Source organism: Desmodus rotundus, chromosome 12 (genome assembly GCF_022682495.2).
Source record: "Desmodus rotundus isolate HL8 chromosome 12, HLdesRot8A.1, whole genome shotgun sequence".
In the NCBI taxonomy this organism is placed as follows: domain Eukaryota; kingdom Metazoa; phylum Chordata; class Mammalia; order Chiroptera; family Phyllostomidae; genus Desmodus; species Desmodus rotundus.
In genome coordinates, this window is record NC_071398.1 from 100027674 (window position 1) to 100051796 (window position 24123).

The 24123-nt window shown below is 57.4% G+C and overlaps 1 protein-coding gene across 1 annotated transcript in view; it reads left to right on the plus strand.

Annotated features, from left to right (window-relative positions):
- Positions 1–1145: 1145 nt before the first annotated feature.
- The window catches only part of LMX1A (LIM homeobox transcription factor 1 alpha), a 101174-nt gene continuing 78196 nt past the window's right edge, over positions 1146–24123 (plus strand). Inside the window, exons 1-2 of the mRNA XM_053915640.1 lie at positions 1146–1373; positions 3444–3630. Coding sequence (XP_053771615.1) covers positions 1298–1373; positions 3444–3630 — 263 coding nt within the window. The 5' untranslated portion in view covers positions 1146–1297. The remainder of the gene's footprint in view (positions 1374–3443; positions 3631–24123) is intronic.

Below are 24123 nucleotides of genomic sequence, written 5' to 3' on the forward strand. Positions count from 1 at the left end.
CAACCACACGCGGCAAGCTGCCTCTGCGCGCGCCCCGCGGCCGGGCGAGGGCTGCCCGGCTTCCTCACTTGCAGCGGCGTGCGGACGCCGCGGTCGGGGCGGCGCTGGGAGCTCGGTGCAGGCCCGCGCGCCCTGAGGTGGCGATTACACGTGGAGGGAGGAAACTTGGCGCGCCCGGGAGGTCGCTGCGGCCGCAGGGCGCGCCCGGCGGGGGCCGCGCAGCCGGCTCGAAACGGGAGCGCGGCGGCCCCTCCGCGGGATTCGCTCCAGCCCCCTCCCCGAGCTCTCCACCCCTCCCTGCGCCGCGCACGCAGCCGTCGCCCGGGCGGAGCGGCCGGATTCGCCCTGGCCGACAGGGCCCGACTCGCACCCAGGACCCGAGCTGCCGCCGTCCCTCCCCGATTCGGAGAAGCGTCGGCCATCTCCTCGACCGGAGGAGCGGCCGGGAGGGCAGGACGTCCCGAGAAGGCCGGCGCCGGCGGCCACGTCCCGGCCTGGCCCGCGCTCAGAGGAGCGGGCTCCTTCCCGGGCGCGCCGGAGCCGGGCGGGCGCTCGCTGCAGCCTCGAGCACCTCCGCCTCCCGGGCCGCAACTGGTCCCTCTCCGGCCGCGCAGCGAGCTCGCCCGTCAGGTAAGGGAGGCGGCCCGCGCTGGGCTCCGGCTCGCGCCGGCGTTTCTGAAAGTTGATTTGAAACGCAGCCAAGAGTGCGCGGGGCCGGCGCGGCTCCGCCCCGAGGCGACTCCTCTGCTCCCGCAGACGTTCCCGGCACCGGCGGGCGGCAGGAGGACGCCCCGCGCCGAGTCCGGACCGCTTGCACTGCCCTTTCGGCGGGGCAGGTGAGGGGCGCATGGGATCGGCCGGGCGCGGACTGCGGAGCTGGTGGTCCCGCGTGTCCGGGCCTTTCACCCCGTCCCACCCAGGAGCTGGGTTCAGGAGGGGACGTCCCCAGGGCCCTCCGCGGTGGAAGTTGGGCGGAGTCGGGCCAGCACGGGAGCCCTGGGCTGGGACAGGGTGGGGAGGTGGGGGCAGGGAAGGGGAAGCGCAGTTGGGGGGCGGAGGCCTCAGTACACAACGCGCTGACTTCGAGTGAAGTCAGATCAGTTGGAGCGGCTCTCCGTGACTCGTCTCTCCGCCCACCCCACGTTCCTCTGGGCTGGCCTCTACCCTGCGGCTCATTCTGGTCACCCTGGCCACTCCCTCCAGCCTTTCCCAGGAGTGCGGCGGCCGCGTCCCGGAGGGCACGACGCCAGAAGCGTCGTTTCCTCTCCTCCGCAGGTCCTCGCCGCCCGGCGCGAACATGCTGGACGGGCTGAAGATGGAGGAAAACTTCCAAAGCGCCATCGAGACCTCGGCCTCCTTCTCCTCGCTGCTGGGTGAGTCCTCCGGCCACACGCCCCCGGCGCCCCGGCTCTCCGCCAGCTCCAGATCTGGAGCCCAGTTCGCTGGGACGCGCTGGGCAACAGGGGAGCTGGCGCCCCGCATCCTGCACTCAGCTGAGACCCCGTCTGTCCGCCAGTCCCTCGGTCCCTCCTGCCCCAAACAGAGCGGCCGACAGGCCTCCTGCGCGGGCCATCGAATTCCCCAAAGCCGTGAGGGCTGGGCAGGCTGGCTCGCAGGCGACCGATTTGCAAGTGATTAAAAACACCCAAGGCGGGATTTTTAATCAAGGAGCTGATCGACAGCCCTCAAATGCCTCCCTGCCTTCCGCGGCCTAGAGGCGAGCGTCGAGGAGGCTTCTCGCGTCCACCGACCCCAGGCTTGGTCTCAGCCGAGGGGCTTTTCCGGGCCGGTGGGCAGCACAGCGCGGGGATTAGCCTGCGCGGCGGGGCCCTCGCCTAGGCTTTAATTAACTGGAGCCGGAGCTGGGGCCCGAGGTCCTCCGCCTCTCCAGCCTCTTCGCAGCGACCGCTGGGGAGCAACGCGCCCAGGGCCTCGACAGAATGTCGGAGCGCGCGCTCGGGGCCCCGGAGCTCGGCCAGGACCGCACCGCACCCGGCCCGCCCTTGGCACCTTTCAAGTTTGGGGAGCGGGTGTTTCGATTGTTTTAATGGGAGGGGTTTTCGTTTTGTCCTTTACTGTGGCCTCTCGGCATCACCGGAACCGCTAGAGCGGGGTGAAGGCGGCGAGGAGACAGTTCGGAGGGAGAAACCGTGTGGAGAGAAGGCCCCCGACCCCCCAGTTGACCCTCAATCGCGAGCGCGGCGTTCCCTCCTTCCAGCCGCCCTTCTGGAAACTCCCCGACTACTCCGCCTGGGAGGAGCGAGGGGCCCCGGCTGGCAGCGTCTTGGTGCCGGGCGCGCGCGCGCACCTCCGCTTGAAGCGGGCATCGGGGTTCGTCCTGGGCTCCGCGGGGCACGTCCCCACCAGGAGACGGGGCAGAGAGTAGAGAACGTCCACCTGAGAAGCAGGTTGCTGCTCTTCTTAGCCTCCCTGCCTGTGCCCCACGTCGGTGACCGCCACCCTCGGGAGCTGGTGGCCAGTCCCCCGAGGGAGTGTAACCGCGAAGCAGGGGAGAGACAGGCCCTTTGAGACACCACGCTCAAGGCTACTGTTCCCCGGGGGCAAGGCCTCCGTTAAATAGCTGTGAAGTGTGCCAACAAAGGTGACCAAGCGTCCCCCCCCCCAAAAAAAAAGCACCTCATCCCGCAAAGGGGCAAAACAGGAGTCCAAAGGGGTAGGGCCTGGAGGAGCGCCCTGTTTGCCGAGTCGGTCTGGGGTCGGTGTCGCTCTCCCCGCGGCTGCTGAGCCGTAAGCTGCCCGGAGTCCTGGCCAGACAGGCGCAGGGTGTCTTTGCGCCCGATTCTCCCCTCCGTTTTTTTCTTCTCTTTATTTTGATGCCTCTTAATTATGGAAAACCCATCTGCAATTTGCAGCTGAGACTCAGCAAATGGGGGTTCATTGGTTTGAACACCCTGAGTTTGCCTGAGGCGAGATGGCATTTTTCTGTATGCATGGGACTTTTTAGAAAGCAAAGAAAAAAAAAATTAAAGTCTTCCCTCAAAGAAATAAAAAGAAAAAACTCAGAACTTCGTTTTTAGCAAAAGACAAACGCACACAAAATTCTTTTTGCACACTCCGTTTTGGTAAGAGCCAGCAGAGACAAGCACAGTGCGTGATTTCCTGACTGTGACAGACGCGGGAGAGCAGATTTGTTGTTAGTCTGATTTTGCAGGCGGCGCCCACACCCGGGCAGGTTTGTTACTTAAAGGCTACTTATAGATTTCCTCTCCTTTCTCTGATGGAATTCGAACCTTCCCTGTGTGTTAGAAGCGCCGATTGGTTTGATTTTTAGTCCGTCTCCAAACGTCGGCGCCCGGATCGGCCGGGCATTGTCGACTGGTGGGGACGCGGGGCGTCCGCGGTGTGAGCGCTGGGAGCGCGGCGGGCGCGGCGGCGGGATGTGGCCAGCGCGGCTCACCCGCGGACCTCTGTCGCCGCTGCAGGCAGAGCGGTGAGCCCCAAGTCTGTCTGCGAGGGCTGTCAGCGGGTCATCTCGGACAGGTTTCTGCTGCGGCTCAACGACAGCTTCTGGCACGAGCAGTGCGTGCGGTGCGCCTCCTGCAAAGAGCCCTTGGAGACCACCTGCTTCTACCGGGACAAGAAGCTCTACTGCAAGTGTGACTACGAGAAGTAAGTGTCCGCGCGGCCCGGCGCTCGGAGCCCCGGGCGGGCAATCGCCGGCGGCGCCCTGACGCGCGTCGGTTCTGGGAGGTGCGGACGCACCCGAATGCCCAGAGGCGCATGGCGTCCTTGCCCCCAACTGGAGCCCTCCTGGGGAGGCAGAGAAATGCCCTGCCCACTGCCACTGCCGGCCCCGCGGACAGCCGCGTACGAGGGCTCCCTCTGTAATCTCCTTGCCCAGTTTTCAGTCCCCTGGGGTCCCTACTCTGACTTGGGGTGTCTGTCAAGCTTGTTCTCTCCATCCCCCCTTCCCTGGGGTGCCCTGCGGGGCGGCAGTAGCCCCTGTCTCCTCGCTGGTTCCCAGCCCACCTTACCCACGTGTCCGTGCCCCTCCCCGCGCCCTGCCCCCCGCGGAGGTGCAGCGGTGAGGCTGTATGGTGGACCCCAAGGCCGCCGTTCCCTGCGCGCTTTTCTCCATCTGGCTTGTCTGCTGGGGTCCCGAAATAGCTCAGAAATGGCGCTGCCGCCCCTCTGAGCTCAGGGCGCACACCCCGTTTGTCGTTTCTCTCCGTGTACTCTGACCCTCCCTTCCCCGTTTCTACAAACCCCTGGGGCCCAGGGCCGGCCGGCGGCGGACGCAGCCCTGCTCCATCGCTCCAGGGGCGCCTCTCCGGAGATCCCTGGAGTGTGCGTTTGGGTGCCCGAAGCAGGGGGGTAATTCCCTCCTGCTGACGTGAGCGCCCCCCGGTGTGTTTGGAGGAGAATTAGGAGGCAGGTAATTCAGAAAGTGGATTACTTCGAATCTGGACTTGTTTGATGCCTAAAGCTTCCGTGAGGCCGGGAAGTGGGTTAGGGTTTCCTAGTTGTCCCCAGTTGGCGGGAGTGGCTTCGAGGAGCTAAGGAGAGGGGACTGCTCTCCTTGGCAAAATGGCTAATTAATGGGGACAGCGACTTAGCAGAGCCGCAGGGAATACGGAAGGGCCACAGAGTGGCTGAGAGGGAGGCCTCTGCTCTTTGTGCACTGGGACCGGGCTGTGTGACCCAGCGGGCGCAGGAGCCCGAGGGACAGTCCCGCATTTGTCACTGGTGAAGGTGCCGATAATCAAGGGAGGGCCAGTGTGCGTGCCAGGCCGTTTTCGCCATGTTATTAAAGCCACACAATGACGGGGGGTGTGCAGAAGTCTCCAGGTAACAAAGGCACTGAGGAAAAAAACGAACACATGTATCCTTCTCCGAGTTGCCCTGTTTGCGGCGGCTAAGCCGTGTCAGAGCTCTTAGACCCGTGACCACAGGCGACATATTCTTTCTGCCACTCAGTGCTGCTTTGCCGGAATATACTGGCACTTAACTCCATCTGCATAGCGTGCCGGGCGTTCTGTGATTTGTTTTGAAATGATAACTACATTTTCAGCATTAAAAATAAAACACATGCTTGATCTCGGACGAGCTGGGCAATCCAGAGCAATACAAAGCGAACGCACACCCCCACTTCCCAGCGCGGTGGTTGTGGCGAACGTGGAAAAGAAAACAGAGAGGCCTGTATCTGTCCGTTCTTGGTTGCCTGTCTATTGCCACCGCGTCCCGGTGAACGGTGCAGTGTTTAGGTAATTCAGCCTGTTTTGCCCACACGGCCCCTAGTTCCGCCGTGGAATCAAGCGTTCGGTTGATTGCTCACTTTCTGCCCCTCTCGCTTGCGTGGGGAGGTTTGGGGACTGTGCAGACGCAGTCTTTATCTTGCTGCATGCAGATGACCACCGAGATGTCCACCCCCTTTGGGCAGAGCACTAGCCAGTTCACGAGGACTGGAGCTTAGGACGGGATTTGGGTTGTGGATTTCTGTTCTGTTTGTTAACAGCAACAACAACAAAAAAAATTGCAACTCTGAAAAGGCTGCAGGGTCAACACAGCTGTCCTGCCAGCCGACCCTCTAAGGAAGCCGGGCTGTGTCAAGAGAAGAAACAGTTGTTTCGAGGTCCTTCCCACAACAATCCCCCTGCCACTTCAGCCCCTCCGGATGGCCGTCGGGGCTGATTAGCCCACTTAGGGTCACTTCTCCCCCGACAAAGCTGTTTCTGCTGAGGGAACATTGCAGGGATCAACTTCGCAGCTGTTGGCCAGAACCGGGAGGATTTTAGAGAGGCGTGTGAGCGAGCTGCTCCGCTCCTCGCCGCTGGGAGAGGTGGTGACGGTGTGGGGAGGGCTTCCGTTTTAATTTCAGAAAAGATTTCGGAAACGCAGATGTCCAAAACGGGGTGGCATGGACTCTGTAGCTCGTGGCACATTCTCTGTGCAGCCCATTTGTTTTTTGGTTTTAGATTATTTTTATTTCTTTTCTCCCTCCTCCTCAATCTCCCATCCCAATCCCCCACTTCTTCCAACAGAACGGGGTTTGACTAGATTGGACCCTGTCTGTGGTATGAGTTTGCATGGTGGGGAGAGAGAGAAAGGAGGCGCTTGTTTGTTTCTTTGTTTTAAAACTGGGCTCAGGACAAACTCCTTCATTCTTTGTTATTGGCTGGAGCTGCTTCTGCAGGCCAGGCGCGGGCTGGGCGATGGGAGAGTGCAGAGGAAGGGGCCCAGCCTGCCTTCAGGGGGCGTGCGGCCCAGCACTGCCCCCTCCACGTGATCCTGGCCAGCAAGCATTTCCCAAAAGCCCCTCCACTTAGAGTGGAGGGCTTGGAATGGGATGGAGGCTATCCGGAGTGGCCAGGTATCTGCCCCCTCGAGGGACACAGTCCAATTTCAGATAACACTCGTGAAACAGAGCACATTTCCTCGTTAACAAGTAGGTTTTTGAACACGAGTTCGCCTTCCTCGTGGGATCCGGTTAAAATGTGAGGCCCAGCGCAGGCACGTGGAGAGGAGAACCTGACAGAGTGCCGGGCGGTCTGCCGGTGATGGCGGTAGATTGTGGAACGCTTGTTTCCAAAGGAACTCATTCGTGGCCTCTCCAAAATCCATGAAATTCAAATGCTGCTTCGGTGCATGCAAATGGAAGAGCGGATAGCTAATGTGCCTTGGTCAGGGCAGGGCAGAAACACCGCGGGAACGAGGCAAGTGTATCATCTTTGTGTCGGCCGTTCGTATGTGTGGGTCTGGCTGTGGGGCGGTTTTGCATTTGAATTATTAGCTGCCTGTTCACCGTGTCAGGCAGCCGGTTCCAAAGTGGAATGTCTGCTCTACCAACTCGTGGCGACACCTTCTCACTGTCAAGCCCTGAGTTTGTCTAATTAAAAAAAACCTTGGGATTGACAAGAGAGGCATCGTAGGCACACAGACACCCATGTGACAGCCTCAGGATGTCTGGTTGAATATTCCTGTCCTGCGCTATGGCACCCCGAGGAGAAATGAATCTTCTGCTCATCCAAAACAAATAAGCATTTAAGGCTGGAGTGGGGGACGCTGATTTATGAAGGTCCAGAAATGAGGAAGTGGACGTGACTTGTATTGTTCGCGACCTGTCGTCCAAGAAAAACGGCCGGTCAGGTGGGATGATACGTTTACAGGATTGCAGGAGGGTGCTGGAGGTGGGGGCGTTTAGGAAGCGGGGCGCAACTGTCTTCCACATTCCTGAAAGCCCGCAACCACAGTATTTTCCAGCCGGCGGGGCTTCCGTTTATAGGACTGCTGGTCCCTGTTTAACTGAGTCCTGTGATCTGATCGCTGGGAGTTTTCCCTAAGTTTGTCCCCAACAGATAGTGCAGTTGGACTCAAGTCAGAGACGGAAGAGGCTGCTGAGGATCAGGAATGTGGTGTTAGAGCAGAGGGAGAAGCCTGCTGGAAGGGGTCCCGCCGTTCAATCAAGCTGATGCTGTGTCTTTCTCGTGCCTGGCGGCTCGGTGTGTCCGGCAGGGCCCGCCCCCCTCATGTGGGAGCTTTATCATCGTCCCTTTGGTTGCTGTGGACGGCGTGGGGGCAGTCTGGGGTCGGATGGCTGCTGTCCTCACCTCGTCACTCCCCACATGACAGCAACCCTCAGGAAACCTTTCCTTGAGGGCCGGGCCACGGCCCGCCCCCCGGGCCCCCCGCACCTTGCTTTTGGATCAGACCGATTGTGAAGAGAAGGGCTGACGGGGTCTCGGCCCACACCACTCTCAGGGCATCCTCTGTAGCATCCTTTTTTGGACCTGCTGATTGGCAGCTCCTCGGGGAGAATGGCTGAGCTAATGGTCTCTGTTAGGACCAGTGATGAACTGATTCTGCCTCTGATCGAGGTCCTGCAGGAAGTGGGTGCAGGGAGGCCAGTTAGTCTGCTTTCGTTACTTGGAGATCAAAAGTGGGCACACAGGTCCTCCAAAGAGGGGCTGCAGATGACGTGACAGAGGCCGTTGTCCCATCTTCGCTTCACTTGGTGCTGCCGGCCCCGCCCCTGGCAGAATAAAAGGGAAGGGACGTAAAAATCAAACACGGCCAGGCAATAAATGGAGGCCGGTGCTCAGCTGCTGGGGGGCGTAGCCTGGAACACGCAGCGCCGTCCCCCGCGGTGGCTGCGTGCATGCAGAAGAACACGTCCCTCTTGTTTTATTTACTTAGGGGGTGATTGGAAATGGTCCGCGCTCAGGGGCGCTTTCTTTGTTATATGCGTTGGTCCCTGGGCAGGACTTGGTGGAATCAAAGACCTAAAATTCTGCACCAACAGCAGATAGCAGGAGTGGTTATTCATGGCGTTCCGGGGCTTCGAGGCGGGCATCGCCTTCTAGAGCCGGCTCGTGGGGCTCTTTTGGTTCTTCCATACGTGGTGCACACCGAGAAAGTTGGTATCCTGTGTGAGTTCACACGCCGTGTCCATCTGGGACCCTTGTCACTCACCGGGCTGAGGCGTGGCTGTTGGTCTCCAGAGGTCCGTGGCAAGAGCTTCCCTGATAGGTCGTTGTTTGTCTGGCTTCCTAGTTTCATTTTTCTTACTGTCTACTTTCGTATTCCCCCAAACACTGTTAGTGACATGCGAGGGGGTTCTGGGGAGTGTTCAGGTGATGCTGAAGAGGTGCAGAGTCTCCACGGGGAACAATTCCGCTTATTAAATCATCGGCTAATTGCTACACACGGCCAAAGAAATTGTGGGGGCCCTAGTGTTCAGAAGTGAGAAGATGAACAAGGATTTAGAATCCTCGTGGTAGTACTGGCAATTCACGAAAGCTTCCTGGACGACGTGCCTACACAAAGCGTCGTCGTTGAATTCTGTCAAGTTCTAGCGACCCCCGACTGAGTCACATTCACTCGATTATTAAGCCCGGTTGTACAACCGAGGGACATGAATTATGGGGGGAAGTGCTGTCCCTACCAGCCTAGAAAGATTTAAAAATGATTTCTGCCGTCCCCGTGAACTCTTAGCTCTACTTGAATGCCCTGCTGTTTTTTTCCCATCCCTCACATGGGTTTTTAAAGGCCTCTCACATCTTTGGAAGGGAGTTCTTGGTGAGCAGGAGAGCTAAGAGGTGGGGGATCACGCCTGTCGCCCCCCAGAGCCTTTCGGATTTGGTCTGGAGCCATTGGTAATCTCGGGAGCTGAGTGTAGAGAAGGTCCTGCAGGAAATACCATCACAGGATGGAGGACGGAGGCCCTGCCTGTGTGTGTGCCTGGTTTCTGGGACCACAGAGAGCCCGGCTGGGTGTTCTCAGGGTTTACATTTTCCCCTTCTTGTCTTGGACGCGTGCGACCCGGGATGTCTCTGTCAGGGGGCCACGAGCAGAAGCAGCCGCGTCCCCAGCGACCACTGCGGCTTTGCGTCTCTGTTTCACACGTGTAAGGAGCCCACGCCACCATCCCGCTGACGCGACGAGAACGCCTCGCAAATGCCAAACTGTTATTTCAGGCCGGCACACTCATCTGTCTGTATTTTTACCCGCGATGAAATTAATGAAACGGCCCGGCCCCGGCATTCGTTAGGGGCAGGATTAGGGCTTGCGGGCTGAAGGAGGTGTCGGCGTGCCAATCTTGCTGTGTGTCTGTTTTCACACTCCTGGAAATAAATAAAACGCGGCTTAGGACAGGATCACGTTTCCTCCGGCGCCAGCCCGCCCCCCGAGTGCCGCGGAAACTGGGCATGTTTGACGACGCTCTCTCTGGAAGGGGTCGCACGGGGGTCCCACCGGTGGGTGTACCTGGCCCCATCGCAAACGGCCTTGTCCGAGTGGTCAAACAAGGGTTTCTAAAACCTGCCTCGGTGCTGTGCCTGGCAGCAGGGACCCGCGGCGGTCCAGCCATCCACAGAGCTTGTCGCCGGCTGCCAGGCACGCTCGGCTGAGCTAGAATTCAATGAAACCGCCGCTGCCTCTGCCTTAGTGCACCGTCACGTCACGACTACTAAAAATGCCACACGGACCGAGGGATTCCCGGTCCCCGCAGACGCCGCGTGGAGGAGCGAGGTCTCTTCCAACCGTGCAGGCGGCCAGTGGGGGGCCCCTGTTTTTGGATAAAAGGAAGGTTGCCTGTCTTTTCCGCCTCCCCAGGCCTCCTCGGCTCTGCACCCTCTTACACAGGTGTTCTGTCATCGTCCCCATGGAAAGGACGAGCCCGGCAGATACCTGGCCACCGTGGGTTGGACTGTCTGGCCCGACAGGCTCAGTGAGACTCTGTTTGTATAAAAAACGCCTCAGCCTCCAGCACACTGGGGACGGGCCACGTGCCACACAGGGTGGGGAAGAAGCAGCGTTACGGTCGTTCCTGTGGCCAACAATACGATAACTAATCAATAATGATACCACGAGGACAAATTCTGTGTCTCATGTACACACAGCGGTCGACCTCCTGTGGACCCAGCCTGTGTAGGCAGCGGTTGAGTCTGGCCCCATCTGGTCCCGCACCCACCCCCCTGCCCACCCGCTGCACCCCTGTGTCCAGTGGAACTCTGTTTACTTGGCTCACGCAGGCATCAGAGGTCACGTCCCCTCGGGCCGTCCTCAGGGACTGCTTGTCCACCCGGACATTCTCTCTTGGAAGGAACACATGAGGCTTTTCGATGCCCAAAATGCTGGTGCCCCGGGCCCTGGAGGGAGGCTCAGCTCCGTGATGCTCTCAGGTTTGCGTGACCCTGTGGCTGTGACTCTGTGGGGGACCATTTGGGGACCCTGCACATGTCTCTGAGTGTCCCTCCTTGGCATCTTGGTGCATACGGGTTATGTGCTGCCCCTGGGTGATCTTTGGCGGGTCAGAGAAGTGCCACCGGGACAGCAGACTGGTCCTTTGGTGCGGAGCCTGGCTGGTTTCCGATAGGATGGCAACCCATCCCTCGCTCCCAGCGTGTTGCTGCGTCTTGGACATGCGCTTCTCCTGCCTGGGACGCACGGTCCTCTTGAGCCACAGGCCTGGCTGCTGAGAGGAGAAGCGCTCTCTGGAGCAGCTGCATCCTCGTTCCACGTCCCCCCCGCCCCCGCCCCGCCCCTGCCGGTGACCCCGCACTCACAACCCCCTTGCTCCCCCCAGTCAGGCCTCAGGAGCCTTTAAAAGGATTGTTCAAAGCAAAACAAAACAAAACACCACCCCCCCCTCCGCCCGGACTCTAGATTAGCCTCTTAAGCGCTTAAAAGTTCCTTTAAATACCAAACGCCAGGCTCCTGGGGACTGTCCCCGAACCATATTCCCACTCTGCACATTGTTGTCCTGCACCGCACAGCACATGAAGGCCGGCCCGGCCGGCCCAGAACCGTCCCCTCTGTGAACTGTCCTTGCGCGTCGTTGTCGGGGGACCTTGCCAGCTGGGCTTGGGGCCCCCAGCTCCAGGCGAGAAGGGGTTGATGTCTTTGGGGACAGGATGGGGCCCAGACAAGGGCGCAGGCAGTGGAGAGGGGACAGTGTGGCTTGCGCAGTTTTCGGGAGTTTGGTTGTTACCGGCCCTCTCCCGGGCCCTGGGGAGAACCAGGAATGGGGGGAGGGGGCCCCGATGGCCTGGATATGAAGATCTGTTTTTGCCCCGAGACTCGGGTGGTTTGGGGGACCCTTCTGTGTGGGACCCCGCAGAAACATGGCGGCCTGGTTTTTGTTCGTGCCCCAGGCTTTGCTGGCCCAAAGGTGGAGTCCAGAGGTGGAGTTTTACGGCCTTTTGCCTGGTGCTCTAACCTGTATTTCAGCCTCCTCCCCAAACAGCCTTCTCCACACATCCCGCCCCCTGGTCCTTTCAGGCTTCCTGCCCCCGGGCCAGCTCCTGGGGGCAGCTTTCTGGTTTCCACCCTGGAACAAATCCTTTTTAACCTGACCACGGAGCGCTGCCGCCCCCGCTGCTGGCTCCCCTCACCCCACTTCCCTCCCGCCCCCCTCACACCGTGATGGCGTTTCCTATTGTGCGTGTCTCCCGTCCATCTGCTCAGTGACAGTCGCCCCCATCACGGGGACACGGCCCGGCATGTCAGAGACAAATGCCACCGTCAGGTCCATGAGGAGGGCTTTGGAAACCCAGAGGCAGGAACATTCCAGGAGAGCCTCCTGCTGGTTTCTGGCTGGACTGTGCCGGGGCCTCCCTGCTCTTCCCTGGGGCTCTGAGCCCCTGCACCGCTGGGTTCTGCTCAGCGCAGGTAGTCCCACAAGCACGCTCAGGACCCCTGGTCAGCCTCGGCTCTCACTCGTCCTGTGCTCTGACCCCTTCCTGTGAGCCGTTACATTTCCGAGCGCCCGGGGTGCAGACGGGAGCCCGCCCGTGGGAGCCGCCCCGCTGGTGGGGGGCGCGTCATGAACTAATTCACAGTGGGATGTCCGTGACCGTTTGGTTTTCTTCCAGGGACACTTCCAGCTGGGAGGGTGTTCACACAAAGGAGTGACTATCACATGAGAGAACTCTGGGCCCAGGCGTGGGCCTGCGAAGGAGGTGCCTTCGGGCAGAATGCAAACAGCCCTTGGCCGGGCGCTTGCTGATTGAGTGAGGCCGGCAGTTCCCGCCCTCATCGTTTCATTTCAGTGTTGTTTTCTTTCTGCTCTGTTACTGGTTGAGATCTCCCATTTCTCTTTCTTTTTCTTTATCCTGATATTTTATTTATTATTGTTATTTTTAATCCTCACCCAAGGATATATTTATTGATTTGGGAGAGAGGGAAGGAGAGAGAAACATTGATCGGTTGCCTCCTGTATGCACCCTGACCAGGGATCGAACCTGCAACCTTTTGGTGATAGGGCAATGCTCCAACCCACTGAGCTACCCGGCCAGGGCAGTATCTTCCATTTCAAAAGTCATGTCCGTCGACGGAAGGGGGTTAGACAGGAGGATGTGGGTGATGGGGGCTCTGCGCTGCACTCTCCATTCATAGAAAAATAATTTGAAACGCACGTCCGGCGACGTCCAAGCCACAGTGTCCTCACTCATACAGCGGAATAGAATGGTAACCCCTCATCGGGTTCTTGTGAGAATTGCGTGAGATAATGAATGTGAGAAGCCTTCTGGGCAGACATGCAGAACTAGGCAGAGCCGGGTATCGTCACTGTTGTTGTTGTTTTTTAAAAAAGATTTTACTTATTTATTTTTAGAGAGAGGGGAAGGCAGGGAGAAAGGGAGGGAGAGAAACATCAATGTGTGGTTGCCTCTCGCACGCCCCCTACTGGGGACCTGGCCCGAAACCCAGGCAAGTGTCCTGACTGAGACTCGAACTGTGACCCTTTGGTTTGCAGGCTGGTGCTCAATCCACTGAGCCACACCGGCCAAGGCTGGTTTTTTAATGTGAGTTAAAAAAACCCACTGTTCTCAGGAGCCATGTGTGTGGACCCAGGGTCGTGCTTGAGAGCATGTGCCTAGGAGCCAGCGTCTGGCATCAAGTCCTTGGGACTCGCTTACCAGCTGCGCTACCTTGGGCAAGGGTCTTGCTTTGTCTGTGCCCCTTCCCTGTCCCCACAATGGGGATCATCACAGCCCCAACCCCATAGGGTCCTTTTTGGTTACTACTTGTAAAGCGTTGCTTGGCTCACAGAAAATGCCGTAGAAGGCTTTGTTGAAAAAAGTGTATCCTCTACAATTTTCCAAGAGCTGTCATATGTCGTGTCTCCACGGGACCTCAGGACAAACTTAGACCTCAGTCAGGAGCGGTTATTTCCCCGAGTTTTGTCATGGAGGAGACTGCCGCACGGAGAGGTGACCGGCCTGCCCGGGCCCCGCCGCTGGTGCAGGGAGGAGCCGCGGGCCATCCCCAGCCGCGGGATCCGCTAACTCACACCATCTGCTGCTCCAACTCTGGTGTCACACCCCGGTGAGGTCACAATTCTCGGTTTGTCCCGCTGAACCAGCTCTTGGAAAACAAGTCCCCACCTGCTGGATACTTGAGCGGTCAGCTGCTCCAGCATGGTGTGGTTTTAAAGGATATTTCTTGGATTTGGGGGTCGCCTGCGTGTTTGTGTGTGGACCCTGACCTGCTTGTGCATGTCTCCCGCTTGTCTGACCCCCTCTCGTCCTGTCCCGTCCTCGTCTGTCTCTGCGGTCCCTCGAGGGTGGCTCCCCCTTCTCTGGCCCCCAGACGTTGCTAACAGAGACTTCAGCTCTGGGGGCCCCCGCTGGGCGGCAGGGCTGTTAAACCTCAGAGCTGAGCTTCTGGACGTAGTTTCCGCCAGGACCGCCCGCAGCTGTCCCTCCGCTGTGCGGACTGCCCCTCTCCACACTGCCCGGTGAACAGGCCTATATTTTCAGACGGCCTGGGCCCAGTGACACAGTGTCCCACTGTGTCCACGGGAGGCCCGTGGCCAGCACAGTCCCCTCCCTCGTGCTTGTTGCTTGTCCAGGCTGAACTGGAAAAGCAACAATGGAATCTTGGTTTTTAAGGAAATCGAGTATTCCTGAATTATATTATTTCTCTCCCCTGTACTGGCACTGGGTTCTCTCCGTGTGGTCGATTTCAGAGACAGGAGATGCCCGCCTGCATTTAATCTCTGTAAATGGGCGTTTCATGAAAGTAGAGATTTGGGGTAACACATCGGAAACCTGGGGTGCACTTGACTGGTTGTCCATGGAATTCTCAAACTTAGAATCCAATGGAATCTTACAAACAGTTGGTTCTCTAATTAAATCACTTGTTCGCTCATGGAGCCGTCACACAGACTTATGAAGTTCCTGTGTGTGCGGGCGTGTAACAATGAATCAGGCGAAGCACTGGCGTGTTAACGACCCAGGGGAGGCTGCCGAGAGACGTCGATTAAGCAGATACTCCAAAGACGAGTAAAATCGTTTTAAGAGAGGCGCGGCCTGCGGGGCAGAGCCCCGGCCCTCGGCTCTGTTTTACGCCGTGCCCATTGCGGTCTGCATGGTGCTTGTCACCCTCTGAAACGCATGCTTACTTGTTGGGTCATTGCCTGTCTGTGTCACCAGATCATAAGCTCTGGGAGGACAGGGACCTGGCTGTTTTGGTAACATTCAGTTTTCTTTGCCTCCCTTATCCCTAGCGTCTTGTACGGCACTTAATGCACAGTGGGCCTTAGGCAAAGGCATGTTGGTGCAATGGGTAAATTAACCAGAAAATGACACGCTGGCGTTGTCGAAACCGCCTCACAGAGGAGGCAATTTTGCATGCATTTCAAATTGCCGTCCGCGCTGTGAAGGTGATGGAGAACACGTAGCAAAGCAGATCCGGGGACACAGAGCGGGAGGTTATGGTACTCTATAAATGTGGGGAGAGGAGGGTGCCCAAGGGGCCCTGCGTGCTCTGAGAAGAGGGCCAGGATGGGCTGGGCCAACTTTCCGGGGGCCTTGGGACTGGCTGGGGTGGACGCAGGCAGGAGGGTTCTGGAAGACGCAGTGGACGTGGCCGTTGGGCATTGGTAACCGGATTGAGAACCACGTTATCGGAGGCATGGAGGGGACAGGACAGCATGTTAGTGGGCTATCCAGCCAAAGGGAACTGAAGAGCCGAGGGAGTTTGTGTCCAGCTCTTTGGAGGAGATGGGTAATGGGAGAAGGGTGGAGACCAGATGAGGGGCAGACGTTTTAGGGTGGGGTCATTGTGAGCCTCCTCGATGGTCAAGGCGAGGATAGCCAGGAAAAGGAGGGGGTTGGAGGCCCTGGGTGGGAGGGGCGTGACCCTGACAGAGGAGGAGCCTGGGGAGGGTCAGCCACACCCCCAGCACGGGCTCTGTGCCTGCTCAGTCTTCCCCAGCCCTCCATTCCTGCTGTTCTCGCGTGCGCTTCTCTGTGGCTTCCCCGGGGCCAGTCACCACAGGGCAGGGGTCTGCAGAGGGAGCTCTCCGTCACTCCCCCTGAAGTGGCTACTATAGCCTCCCACGTGGCTTCTTCCCCGGCTCCACCTGGCCCCTGGTGGCAGAGTGAGGCTCCAGCCTGCAGGTGCAGGTCATCTTCACGTCAACCTCCCTTGTCCACCGTCCTCCTGGTCCTGCCCCTTGTCCGTGCGGAGCTCGGTGGGGTCAGGGCGTGGTCTGAGGTGTCCCCATGGGGCTGATGCTGAAGCACAGGTGTGCCAGCCCCCTCAACCAGGAACTTGGCTGCCAGCCCCTCTGCGTGCCCGACAGTTGACAGGCGTTTGCTCACTGTGGGGCTCAGGATAGCTCTAAGTGGAGCTCCCGGGTGGGGACGCTGTCTGCTCGTTCACCAGGCCACGGTGGCCGGCGGTCACTCCGTTTTGCAGTCTTGTCCACGTGGTTGCTCCTCTGTGTGCTCCTTTACGCTGGAGGCTAGAGCGACCTCGTGGGTAACCGTGGGTGGTCAGAGCCCTTGAGCTCCCCTCCCGCCTTTCCCTCTGCTTTGGCCACTCAGGCCTGGGCAGACTCTTTGACCTCGGAGATGATCCCGTCTGCCCCAGCGCCTTGACCTTGAGCCCCTGGATGTGGAATGGGATCACAGCGGGGACAGGGAGCGGGGAGCCCTGGGTGGTGGGTGGGAGCACTTCCCTAGGTCAGGGCTACAGCTACCAGATCGGGGTCACATCCTGGGAGAGCACAGGGGGCAGGGTCCCAGGTGGCCAGACCTCTTCACTTAGCAGGGAATGAGCCTGAGGCTGGTGTTACCAAAGAAGCCATACCCCAATGGCTCTGCCGCCGTGGCTGGTAAACTCAGAGGACAATAGGTCAGTGATGGCTTATTTGGTACCAGACAGACACCCAGCTGATTCATGGAATGAATTTCTCTACTTGTCAACTGGTGTGGACCAAGTTCAATAGCAGGGAGGTGTGGCAGGGAGGCGGCAACACAAATGGCGATACTCAACGCTGCGTTACCTCTCGGCCCCCCGTCAGCAATGGAAAGAGCGAGGCCAAGCGGACTGCACCCTTTCAAATGGCAACGTGGCCACGGGGGGACAGTTGGAAGGCCATCAGGAGCCACGCGGAGTTCCTATCAGCTCAGCTAAACGCTCTTCGTCCCTAGCCCCTGCCCCCACTTAATTATTAAAGGATTAGACAACTTCCCCAGTGAACGCCCTTAAAACTTTAATGACATGTATGTGGCAGCGGCCCAGCCCATAGGACGGGGTGATTTCAGCTTCGCCCTGATGTGCTGCTTAGTCAGAGGGGAGCGCAGGTTCGAGGCTCCCTTGACCTGGAGTAGGGGAAGGCCCCCCATCCTGGGCCAAGTCCCAGCCCAGGAACCCAGGGAGCTCCCATTCCTGACGAATGAACCAGCTCGTGGCCAGGAAGAGACACAGGGAGGACCTGCCCTGCCTGTGGCTCTGCAGCCGGCTGTGGCTCTGTCCGGCAGTCCCACTCTTCGTTAGAATGGACAGCGTCTGCAGGAGGAGCTAGCAGAGAGCTGCGTGCCCAGGGCCTTGCTTGGTGTTGTAATTGTGCACGAGGGGCTCAGTCCCCTGCAGCTTCTGGAACAAGACACGTGGGCTTTGAATTGCCCCTTTTTGGGGTAGACCACATACACACATGCAAGGGCACACTCTCTCTCCCCAGAAACGGAGGGTATGTCCATGTGACATCACCGAGGAGGTCGGGGTGTAACCAGTGGTCAGGGAGCTGAGTCAGTGCCTCTTGGTTTCCATGGGCACCCAACCCCTATCCTCGGACTCACCAGCACCAAGGAAGGGGAAGAGCTGTGCTAATCAGCCATGACCAAGCTCAAAGGCCAAGCTTATCAGCGAGTGTTCTGGGTGAGCAGGTCTGGACTGGGGAGTGCAGTGGGTGGGGTGGGGGTGAGGCTGTGGCTGGGGGCATCCACAGATTTTGTCAGACCCTGGAAGCTGCCTGTGATCCCAAAGTGGCTAAGAGCTTGTGGCCCGGAAGGAAGGGAAAGGGTTAGGTACACTTGGCACAGAGAGGACAACATCATCAGAAAGGATGACAGAAGACAGACCTGCCCCCCCCACCCCCCACAGGGACAGGGCTCAAATCGCAGCTCTGTTCCTTGGCCAGCTAACCTCTGGGACATCTGCCTCCTTATTTCAAAAGGGCAGAAGTAGTATCTTTACATATGGTACAGGGATGAAAGACTGTGCGTGTTTATATAGCATCTAGTAAAGATCCTCCATAGATGGCAGCTAATTACACTAATGACTTATTTGCTAATGTGTAGCGACGCCAGCCAACTGTGGATGATGCCCACGTGGGCAAGTTTATTCTCCTACGGGTGGTTTGTTCCTTGCGTCACTTTTAAACCTCAGCACTACTTCTGTGTGAATTCTCAGTGGATGTAGCTAATACGTTAAAAGGATGTAAAAGCCGACAGATTGCCCTGGAAAGCAAGAACACACATCAGACGCAAGAAAGAAAAATCGAGAGGAGAAATACTTGCTCTGAGGAGCTTTGAAAAACAGGTGAGATCTACTCAGCGTTGCTGTTTATGCGAGCTGACTGATAAACTCAAGCAGCAGGCACCCAGTCTTGTTGGTTACATTAATCCTAAACTGAAAAATAATTAGCAAATTTGTTAAGTAGGCTTATGTTTACCTTTCTTTGCCAACAATTATGATCATTTGTTGGCAGCCGAAGGCTGAAATGCATGCTTCCGACTCGATTACAGCTGTCGGGAGAAAATAACGTGTTTCAATTTCACGGAGGCGCGAGCGCCGTGGGTCCCGTGTTATGTTTCACGAGGCTCCGCCTCCCTCTGACGGTGCCCACGGCTTGAGTCGAGATCACAGAATGGCTCCTCATTTATCGGTTTGCTCACAGTAACTTAGTGAGCAGGCACGCGCGCTGATTTTCAAATGTATCTATTATCCTAATTAATGTGTGTGTACCCTGTGTGAGTATGTTAGCTTTTATGAGAGAGTTCAAAGTCTTAGAATCTGTGTTTTCTTTTGAAAATCATATATCGTTTCTCGCCCTGGCCGGGTAGCTCAGTTGGTCAGAGCATCACCCCTGATATGCCAAGGTTGTGGTTTCGATCCCCGGTCAGGTCACGTACAAGAGTCAACCAGGGGCCCTGGCGAATGTGGCTTGGTTGGTTGGATGTCGTCCTGCAAAGTGAAAGACCCGTGGGTTTGATTCCCAGTCAGGGCACATGCTTGGGTTGCGGGTTTGGCTCCTGGTTGGGGTGCCTGCAAGAGGCAACCGATCAATGTTTCTCTCTCTTTCCCCCTCCCTTTCCCTCTCTCTTAAAAATAAATACAATTTTAAAAAAGTTATTAAAAAAAGAATCAACCAATGAATATAAATAAGTGGAGCAACAAATTGCTGTCTCTCTTTCTCGACGTCTCTCTCTCCCCCCTCTTCTTCTCTCTGTCTAAAATCAATCAATAAAACGTGTTAAAAAATCACGTTCAATTTCTCTGGATCCTTCTAACATTTGCTCTGGAGCCGCCACACCATCACTGGCTGTGGGCGCTCAGAGCCTCAACGAGAGTGTAGCCTGGAGAGCGGGTGAGGACAGAGGCTGCGTTAGGTGGCCGCCCACAGCCTCTCCCAGTGAGGAAATCGTGGCTCGAAGGGGCTGCGTGCTGGGCCCCATGTCATATAGCCCCTTAGTGGCGTGGACGGGAACCAGGCTCAGGCTTTCCAATGTCAAGGCCAGTGGCGTGTGCTCTGTGTCCCCGCATCCTTGTCTGGGCGGCAAACCTGGGAGCTGCTGCCTGCCCTGGTCCCCGGGCTGTGTGGGGAGGCCCCGCCAGCATCTTCCAGGAGAAAGCAAATTCGGGAGGTTCTGGGACTGTCCTGGTGCCGAGCAGGGAGGTCGAAGTCACTCACCAGGATGCAATGACATAACCTGGTCATTGGTGCCCGGTGAACCCTGCTGGAGAAGCTGAGTCAGCATCTGCGGACGCGTCAACTTGGTAAACTGGCCCCACCACCCCTGAGTGGGTGAGCATACCTGGATCTGACCACCAGTCACCATAACTGTACCCTGAGCATAAACAACGTGTACATGTTACACATGTGTTTGTGCATGTACGCATATACATGCATACAGGTGGAATTGCTAGATTTTGGAGAGGGAAGGTACTTCACGGGTAGCATAAGCATTGAAATCAGGAGGTGGGTTGCCTGATTTCTACCCCTTATTTTTAAAGTACAGATCCTGTGGACAGCACATAGCTGAGTCTTGCTTTCTTCTTCTTCTTCAAGATTTTATTTATTTATTTTTAGACAGAGGGGAAAAGAGAGGGAGAGAAGCATCAGTGTGTGGTTGCCTTTTGCATGCCCCCTACTGGGGACTTGGCCTGCAACCCAGGCATGTGCCCTGAGTGGGAATTGAACCGGCGACCCTTTGGTTCACAGGCCATCACTCAATCATCTGAGCCACACCAGCAGACTTATTCTTCTTTTTAATCCATCTGACAACCTCTTTCTTTTAATTGAAGTGTTTGGTCCATTAACATTTAATGTAATCATTGATACACTTGCATTTCAGACTACCATTTTGCCATTTTTTTGCTAGTTTTATTTTTTCTTTCTATGAATGCGCTGTTTTCTGTTCTCCATTTTTCCTTCTAGGCCTTTTTTTGGCTAAGTGGAAAGTTTTTTTAGAATTGAATATGTTACGGCTTTTGGACTGTATCTCGTAGGTCCTGGATTGTTTTAGCGGTGGCCCCCAGGATTACATGTGCATGTGTAACTGAATTAATATGGTGCCCCTGCGTATGACACGTAAGAACTCGGGATATTTACACCTACTTGGTCCCTCCTTTGTTTTTTCTTTCTTTCTTTCTTTTGCTGAGTTCAGCCTGTTTCCCCTCTGTTCTTCTGATTGGACAATTTCTGTTGATTTATTGTATATGTGAGGTCATCAGTCCTTTGTCATCTCTGAGCTGCTGTTACGCCAGCCCAGCGAATATTTTATTTTATTTTTAATTTATTTTTATTTTAGATACTGTATTTTTCAGTGCTGGAGTACGGAGTAGCCACTAGCCACACGCGACCATTTAAACTGGAATTAAAACTGGAAACAATTCGACATCCGGGCCTTCAGGTGCAGTAGTCACACTGTACGCACCTGGTGGCCATGTGTGGCAGGTGGCCCCGCCCTGGGCAGCGGAGATGTGACTTTTCCATCATCGGGGGTAGTTGCATCCGACCCGGCTGCCTCTCAGTCTCCCTCGGATCCCGTTTCACAGTCTGAACGTCTCCGGTGGCACGTCCTATCTTTTCACTCCTTTTGAGCATGCTTTCCTTTACATCTTTGAGCGCAGGTACCAGAGCTGCTTTAACATTTCGGTCAGCTCACTCCAATATCTGGGTGACTTCGCAGGGTGCCCTCTGCTGATCCCCTTTTCTCTCGCAAATGGGTCATGTTAAGGAGTTCTGATTGTATTCTAGATGTGATCTATTGTAGACAACCTGGATTCTCATGTTTTTTTTCAAGGAATACTTGTATTTTAAGAAATTTCCAGTAGCAAGTGAACTTGGCTGAACTCGAACTGTGATTCTCTCTTCTCTGTGGTGGGAGAGAGCTGGTGACTCCATTCACTTCCCTGATCCTTAGTGGGTCTGCTGGAGCCCACCCAGCCCCCATGTGGCACAGGGGCCAGGGCTCACCTGTGGCATTGGGGCTCCTTCTCTCTGGGTGTTCCCAGGTTCCTGCTCTCATTTTAAAGTCTGTCCTCTGGTCCTTCCAGCCAATAAGACTGTGTTTTTTCCACCTGTGTTTCCTAGTTACTCTGTTTGCGCAAAAACTGTAAAAGCAGGACAATCACCCATTTCTAGTCCTTTCTGCCATGTGCTGACTCCCCTCTCATGTCTGCCCACTCTTGGTCATTGTTGGGGTCTTCACCTGGTTGTCATTCATGTCTCGTTGGGAGTTCCTAGTTGTCTGCGGGAAGGCCAGCCTGCTGCTCGGGGACTGCTGGCAGAGGGACCTTGTTTCCGGTCCCGACTCAGCCCCTTGCTGGCTCCTGCGTCCTGGGCCTCCCGTCGTTCTGCTGTGCGCTGGGCGTGATGCGACCTCCCCTCCGAGGTCGTGGTGAGGATGACGCAAGTGCACTTAGGCTCACTTCTGGCAGGGTCATTGCGTGGTGTTAGGTGGTGGTAACACGATTGTGAGCGCCTCGTGTCATTTTGCACACGTAGAAGTCACATAGCTGATTGGTGGCAGAGCCAGCGCTGGGTCGCTGGTCCCCAGCTGGGCTGCACACACACCACACCACACACACATGCACACACAAGCAATATGTCTGTCTTCGAGGTAGCCCTTGCTTCTCAGTAACATTTTGATTACTTGGTGTGACTCTTTGTAAGTTATTTTATGTGTCCGTGGGACTTGCTTTTTTTGAGAGGTGGTGTGGACGTCAGCCTGACAGATTCCACTCCTAACAGCCCCTGCCTGACTCCGCCAAAATGTGTGTTTCCTCTGTGGTTTTGCCTTTCTGCACCCCCACACCTGTCAGGCTTTGGGGGGGTATTTTGACTTGCGGGGACTGGCTGCCTTCTGCGATGTTGCTGTTCTCTTGCCCAGGGGGCTTCTCAGTCTCACTTCCTTTACTCAGTGAGCGAGGTGGCCTTCCAGCCCATGGCCTGCTGGTCAGCTGCCCTTTACTGAGCGGCAGCCGTGTCCAGTCCTTGACATGGTTGGGGGACAGAGAGGCCCAGCCTTGCCTAGAGATGAAGCTAGGTGCCTCAGCTCTCACACTTCTGCAGAGGCCTGGGGGAGGCCCCCATCCTCAGTCCAGGGTGCTCTCACCGGGCGGCCAGTGTGCCCCGACACACCGAGACAAGGTTGTGTGTGCCCCTCTGTGTTTTGGGATTTCTGCCCCAGAACAACCCATCGCTGCTTTCTTCCTGACCACTGCAGCGTGAGCTGGGACGGCCTCGGGAACTCCTGTTCTCTCCACGTGGGTTTGGGACAGAACAGGAGTCCCCAGTGAGGGAGGGGGTGGGGCACCTGTCCGCCTGTGCTGTTCAGCAGGAAACCCAGAGGCCCCTGGGAAATGGAGGTCTGCCTTCCTTCTCTCTGGGAGTCCCGCTGCCCGGCCACTTCCCGGGGCTCGTCCGCACAGCAATGGCTCTGGCGGGACGCTGGCCACCGTGGGCACAGGCGTACCAGCCCTGCCGGTGGCCCTGCCGGGGGACCCATCTGTCTCGGCCTGGGCTGGGGGTCTGGCCAGGTGCCGGGACAGACGTGCAGCTGGGCGGGAGCTCCGCAGAGGTGTCACGGGGCCTCGCCTTCCGACCTGAGGGCTGTGTTGGGCTCCCTGGTACCCGTGTGCCAGCCGTGCGCACTCAGCGCCACACCGTGTCTCCGCGCCCCGGGAGAATGAGAAACGTGCACCTGTCTGCGCCCGGCCTCAGCCCCACGCCGATGGGCTGCGGCCGGCTCTGGCTCTGGCGTCCTGAGCAGTGAGTCCTCTGTCCGCAGCGCTAACCGCAGGCGCGGGTCCTCGGCCCAGTGGCCGCCGCTCAAACACACCACTTTCCGTGTGAAATCATGAGAACAAGGCGGACAAGGGCCCAGCGTGGGGCTCAGGCTAATGAGTTTTCCTTCCCCCCCGGCCTGTGTCCTGTTCTCCGCCTCCTCTCTTCTTCCGTGCTCCTGGCTCCCTATCTCCCCGGGTCCCGACCCCGGAGTGAATGAGGCCGTGTGGCATCCAGGCCTCCCGTCAGAGGGAAATATTTTCCCATTAAAGCTCCTTGTTGGGCTCTGTCAGTAGCTGTGGTGGCTGGGCAGCGCTGGGGGCCCCCCACCTTTGAGAATTCCCGGGAAAGGCTCTTAGTGAGAAGGATTTACTGCTGAGACAATGCTGCTTTCACAGTCTTTAATTACACTTGACTCCTTCCAAAGGCTCCTGCTGGCAGGGGCTACCTTGTTGAAAAGGGCCTGGCTTGGGGCTGAGAGCGAGGTGGGAGGTGGTGTCTCCAGACCCTGGGGCTCCAGTGGTTCAGCCAGTTTCCTTGCTGGAGGTGGGTGCAGGGACTGGAGCCTCTCAGTGGGGAGGGGACCCCTCAGGGTGGAGCCGCAGCACCAGAGGATGGCTGCCCAGGTCTGGTGTCTTTTCTGGTGGCTTTGGAGTTCAGCTTTGGCTCCGGGACTCTGCACAGCTGGCCCTCGCCTCCGGTGGACCCGTGTGAGCCACCCAGAGGCCAGCATGACGTCCAGTGGCTCCTTCTCTGAAGTCAGCCTTGACCCTGGTGAGGCCAAGGTGACCTGGGGCTCTTTCCAGTATCCCAGCTGTGGCAGCTGCCCATTGGAACACGGCCTGGGCTTGGGGTGGTTC